The 6,024-nt window shown below is 37.4% G+C and overlaps 1 protein-coding gene across 2 annotated transcripts; it reads left to right on the top strand.

Moving 5' to 3' along the window:
- Nucleotides 1-2,494: 2,494 nt before the first annotated feature.
- LOC110942420 (universal stress protein PHOS34) lies at nt 2,495-5,763 on the top strand. 2 transcript variants are annotated; one of them, XM_022184178.2, is made up of 5 exons: nt 2,495-2,855; nt 2,950-3,053; nt 3,753-3,877; nt 4,943-5,052; nt 5,449-5,763. In XM_022184178.2, the coding sequence occupies exons 1-4, from the start codon at nt 2,663-2,665 to the stop codon at nt 5,019-5,021; spliced, it is 501 nt and encodes a 166-aa protein (XP_022039870.1). In that variant the 5' UTR covers nt 2,495-2,662; the 3' UTR covers nt 5,022-5,052; nt 5,449-5,763. The 2 variants fall into 2 exon arrangements, with proteins under 2 accessions (XP_022039870.1, XP_022039871.1); XM_022184179.2 differs by having other exon boundaries at nt 2,514-2,855; nt 3,759-3,877.
- Nucleotides 5,764-6,024: the final 261 nt, after the last annotated feature.

Below are 6,024 nucleotides of genomic sequence, written 5' to 3' on the forward strand. Positions count from 1 at the left end.
ATATATATATATATATATATATATATATATGGGGTTCTAGAGTGAACACTAGTGTATTTGCGAACTGAGTGAACAAATCCTGGCCATTGATCTACACACGTGTATGGCCAGGATTTCATCATCAAATCGTAAAATACACTAGTGTATTTCAACATCAAATCCTGGCCATTGATCTACACACGTGTATGGCCAGGATTAGTTCACTCAGTTCGCAAGCTACACTAATGTTCACTCTTGAACCTAATCCTATATGTATATATTAGAGATTTAGAAATATTCATGTAAATATGACAGTATTTCAGTTCATTTTGACACCGGAGAAGACAGAATCGTATGGTTGCGTATGCTGTTGGTGTTCTCATATTATACTAGATGTAAAACCCGTGTGCAAACACGGGTGGTTTTTAGAAAACCATATATACCACTTTTTATTAAACGACGGATGACTATACATTTTTTAGGATTAATTAAAATAGTTACAAAAAACGAAACATCTTTTAAATAACAAATAAAATGGAACATCTTTTAAATAACAAATAAATAACAATCGAGCACACATTGTTCTATATTCCATGATGGTAAATCTTAAAATATCTATTAATGCAAGATCTTCATTGTTAAGATATAGCATTTCATAAATCTTTCATCTTCATTTCTTAAAATACATCCTTCACAAGAAATAACATCAACCTTATATATGTTAAAACAATATTGTAGAACGAGAGAGACGTGATTAAAAATAAGGGTGAGAGGGGCACTCCCCTCTTAGGGGAGTCCCCTCTCTTACGCACACCCAATTACGTTATGCCATGTCAACTCCTCTCTTAAACTCCCCTCACACCCTAATTTGATGGCGGCACTCCCCTCTTAGGTGACATGGTTTTTTTGTTTTTTTTTTTTTGGTTTTTTTATTTGTTGTAATTATGCATGTTTATAAAAAATATTAATAAAAATTAAATAAAATTTAACAAAAGACATTTCAAAGTAGAAAATAAAAATAAAAATAAAAATTAAATTCAAACTAGAAAATTAAAATCACATTCAAACTAGAAAATAAAAATTAGAGTTAATTGCCATTTTAGTCCCTGTGGTTTGGGCCATTTTGCCAGTTTAGTCCAAAGGTTTCATTTTTAACATCTGGATCCAAAAAGGTTTCATCATTGCCATTTTGGTCCAACTGACTTAACTCCATCCATATCTGTTAAGTCTTCCAAGGGCATTTTTGTCATTTCATTTTTCTTTTTATTAACCCTTTTGTAATTTCAGTGGTATGACATGACAAAAATGCCCTTGGAAGACTTAACAGATATGGATGGAGTTAAGTCAGTTGGACCAAAATGGCAACGATGAAACCTTTTTGGATCCAGATGTTAAAAATGAAACCTTTGGACTAAACTGTCAAATTGACCAAAACCACAGGGACTAAAATGGCAATTAACTCTAAAAATTACATTCAAACTAGAAAATAAAAATTACATTAAAACTAGAAAATAAAAATTTTAGAAATCGCACGGCCACCCGTACTTGTTAGCGATGTCGCGCTTTCGGGCGAGGATGAACGACAACATATTTGGCGGAGCATTGTCGTGCGGCTTGAGGAATGTTTTCATATCTCGATGTTGGTAGAGCAATGTACCCACGCCTTCGCCAACGCCTCTTCTTGGACCTTTGTCCATTTTTGGCTCTCCTTTTTTCCCTTTTTATCCCGAGCGTCATCTTCTTCGTTGCCGGCGTCTTCATCCACATTATATTCATTGTCGCCAAAATTTTGAGTTTCGGGCACTACCTCCTCCTCCTCCTCGTCGTAAATAGGTAGAGGACGTTCAACATTTCCTCGTGTAGATGGAACTTGTGGGGAACGAAAACCATATGGGTCGAAGACGGGGGATTGAGGAGGATCCATTGATAACAAATTTTGAAAACAGCCTAAATTGGGTTGAAGGTTGGGTGGTTGGGTGTTGTAAAAGGAGGGGTGTGAAGGTTGTTGGAAAAAAACGGGGGTTGTGAAGTATATCCGAAAGGGGGTTGTGATTGTGCACTTGCACCGCTCGAACCACCACGAGACGGTTGCGAGCCCCGTCCCTTACTTTTTTTCTTGGCTTCGCGGGGTTGGTTCTCCATTGCTCGGTTTGAGAGTATAAAAGTTTGAGAATAGTGGGTGTGGTAAAAGTTTGAGAGTGGTGGGTGTTGTAAAAAATTTGTGAAGTGGGTGTGGTTTGAGAGTATAAAAAATTAGTGGTGGGTGTGGTTATTTATATTTGTTTAAAAATTGATTTTTTTTTAAATTTGACCGTTTAAAAAATAGCCGTTCCTCAATATTCGTGTCATTTCAACGCGGTGAAGAAGCCCCGATTCCCCTCCCCGAATCGGGTCCCCACGATGATGGCAGCGGTGTTCCCGATCGGGGAATGGGGTCACCGAAACCCCTCCCCGCTAGTGCCCCGATCACCCTAATTTTTTAACCAATACCTTAATTTTTTAACTACAAGCAAGCAGCACACGGAAAGTGTAAAAAGGGGGCTAAAAATTCAATCCTGCCACGTACACCACCGCCTTTGCTCTCTCTCTCTCTCTCTCTCTCTCTCTCTCTCTCCCCCTCTCTCTCTCTCTCTCATCTATATCTATATCTGAAAATCAAATCAAATCAAAATCCGTTGAAGTCATGACCGAAAACAAGAAGCTAAGATGCGTGGTGGTTGCCGTGGATGGCAGCGAAGAGAGCATGAAGGGTCTACAGTGGGCACTGGATAACGTCAAGCTTCATCCAGAGGGTTCCTTAGTCATTATTCACGTTCAGTCACCGCCCTCAATCGCCGCCGGTCTCAATCCCGGCTCTATCCCCTTCGGTGGTCCAAGTTAAGTCATTTCTGCTGTTCATTCTTATCATCAGATACAGATTAGGATCTGTACTGTTGTAGTAAGTAACAATTTCTGATGATGATGATTCAGGTGATTTGGAGGTGCCCGCCTTTACTGCCGCTATTGAAGCGCACCAGCGGCGGATTACCGACGCTATCATAACTCATGCTTTGAAGATCTGTGCCGATAACAATGTTAGACTCATTTCTCTATTTTACTTAAATCTATTCATGCCATGCCATGCTTTCTGTTATTATATTTGCGGTTGCTTATTTAGTAGGTATGCTATCATCAAAACTGCTTTGTAAGCTTCTTCTTGTGCACATATACAATTTGCTTTACTTCTAGACATGCTGGCTGGATCATAATAATAATAAGTAACTTATTTGTGTTTCTGACTGACTGATGATGATGATGATACATGAAATTGTGTATTAATAACTGTAGATCTTAACTAGGTTGGTTTGGAATCTAGACAAGAGTTATAGGTTGAAGTCTTGTCGAATTGGACAATGACAAGTAGCTTATTTATGCTAGAAGATGTTATTCGTTCAATTTCAGTTCGAAGCTCTCCTTTTGTGACTCAGAATATGCACCAAATTTAGTAGGATTGTGGTCAGTGGCGAAGCTTGACCCGAATGACGGGGGGTCGAAAACGTATATACTCTACACGAAAACTACATATATAACACTACAGAGCGAAAAGTTTGGGGGGTCGGGCGCCCCCTTCTATACTTCGCCCCTGATTGTGGTTTCTTATATGCCCTGTATTTCATATGTAGGTTACTTTTGCAACTTGTCTTTTTTCTTCCCTGAGATATTATTTTCATATTGCTGATTTTAGAGTTATAGTATATTACTAATAATAATAAATATATAAATCAATAATTAAGTATCAGGCTGAAGTCAAAACTCAAGTACTGATCGGGGATCCTAAGGAGAAAATATGTGAAGCTGTTGAGGAATTGCATGCTGATTTGCTTGTAATGGGATGCCGCTCTTTTGGTCCTATTAAGAGGTAACATTGTTTCTTGCAGCATCCTATATTTTTTCTTGTTAAGCTGTTATATGAGCATCTTCAGCCATGCCCATTGTGAAATTATTAAATACTTGAGACCTATAGAGTCCATTTCCACATTTCTGTCGATATGAAGTTGACCCTTATATTTGTCATTTCATGTTTGTGTTCAATTTTTAATGTGTTTCGCCTGCATTTTTGGAAGGTGGCTTACTTTAGCATTCTTGATCATACTAAATACATAAACAGAAGGCAAGTGAAGTGAAGTGTAGCATACATTGATGTTTAAATGAATAGCAACATATTGCCTATGCCCCAAAACTGGATGGTACATATATTTGCTTCATTCATTTTCTAGTATGAAATGTGTATAGCTCGTAATAACATTAGACTTAGAAGGTAACCAGGTATACTGCATTTGGACCATGATGCATTTGATATTCTAGCCTAATTAACTCCATTTACAACTATGATGTACAAGTAATAACATATGCTTGTGATTTCGTGCCATTGTCAATGGCAAAAGGCCATTAATCCCTTTGTTACGCTGCCTTAAGTAATAAGCAGGAGTATAATATTTATGGCCTGTGGAATTTGAAGGAGATATCACTTTTGAATGAATTAATATGCCAAGTCTAGTTGGTGTGTTGCTTTGACACATCCTTGTACTTATTTGGTTTCATTTATAAAGTTCATCGGGCCAAAAAAAGTGGCTTTATGGCCTGTTGTGGTGTACCACAAGAGGAACAGGGGAGTTACAGTCCCATAAGCGATCAGTAACGTATTTCTCATGAATATTAGAGGTGAAATTTTGGGCTGATTTGAGTTATGTTTTACCTTTAACGTGTCCGATGGCTCCTTACTAATTCAGGTTTTGACCCGTATAAAAATTTACCTGTTTTTTTTTATCTGAAATGTATTTTTTTGCCAATTTGTAATCATTACAAGATATCATAACATTGCTTTTATTTTATCCACAAGGTGCCTCCATCTTGAGGGGCATTTTGGATATTTGACCAACAGTCAAGTGACTAAACATAAGCATCCATTTTTGTGTAAATGCAGGATGTTTTTGGGAAGTGTAAGTAACTACTGCTCCAACCATGTGTCATGCCCTGTCATGATAGTTAAAGGCACTGCCTAAAAGAACCTTGGCCTCCTTCTAGAAGCTTGAGGTAAGCTTTATCACCTTTCTTAAAATGCTTTTCAGAGGCAACGTTTGTTTTATAAGTATTTTAGCACCGTGCTCCGAGTCATTAGCTTCTTAGACATTCAAATGTGCAAAGTGAGCATTCGACGTGGGTGATTTATTTTTATTACCAATGGGTCAAATAAAAATAGCTAAAAAGGAACCGGTCAAATGTGTTGAAGTGCCAAATGGGTCAAACGGGTTGTAAGAGGCTTGAAACGTAACGTATTTTCAGTACATACAACCTCCCAAATCACTTTACATAATTATTTAGAGTATAGCTTACCTTGATCCGTTATGAACAAAAATCGAAAAAAGTTGTACCAAAAAGTGAACCCGGGTCGCATTGTATGCTTACATTATGTGATCTGCTTTTGCTCAGCTTCAATGGAGGATTCTGGACGACATACGAGACATTGAATAATGTGTGCTACATGTTGTTTGTACTCTGCAGGCAGCACTCTATATATAAGGGTGAGCGTATCTGTCGTTTATGATGCTTAATCTGTCTTAAATTGTTTGTTATATGTTTTTATTTTTTCTGTTGTATTTTGTCATTTGGGGTATGCTTCATCTATTGTACATTGTTGTTTGGGATATGCTTCATTTGTTGTACATTGTTGTTTGGGATATGCTTAGATGGTTGTACATTTGCTGTTTTCGATGCATGATGTTTATGTATTATCTATTGAACATATATACAAAAATATAATTTACATCATTGATGAACTGCAACACCTTAATCTTTCAAGCATTCATATGTACATTTCAAGAACTCATCCACCAAGTCAATTGCTTTGTTGCTTCAGCCTTCATTACTATTCACATTCTCTTAGCCAAACCATTATCTCGGTTTCCACAGACAACTCCTTAATTTCACTATCGACATCTTTTAAAGTTCCTGTTCCTTGGTGGGTAGTTTTTAGTTTCCAGTGAACCGCACATCTCCTTGGCATCT

The sequence above is a fragment of the Helianthus annuus genome, chromosome 5, assembly GCF_002127325.2.
Source record: "Helianthus annuus cultivar XRQ/B chromosome 5, HanXRQr2.0-SUNRISE, whole genome shotgun sequence".
Lineage (NCBI taxonomy): Eukaryota > Viridiplantae > Streptophyta > Magnoliopsida > Asterales > Asteraceae > Helianthus > Helianthus annuus.

What these genes read in the sequence shown, in the direction of transcription:
- LOC110942420 (XM_022184178.2), top strand. Translation starts at nt 2,663, where the DNA reads ATGACCGAAAACAAGAAGCTAAGATGCGTGGTGGTTGCCGTGGATGGC. An exon ending in TATCCCCTTCGGTGGTCCAA is followed by an intron (nt 2,856 to 2,949) that starts GTTAAGTCATTT and finishes ATGATGATTCAG; the next exon opens with GTGATTTGGAGGTGCCCGCC. An exon ending in AGATCTGTGCCGATAACAAT is followed by an intron (nt 3,054 to 3,752) that starts GTTAGACTCATT and finishes TCAATAATTAAG; the next exon opens with TATCAGGCTGAAGTCAAAAC.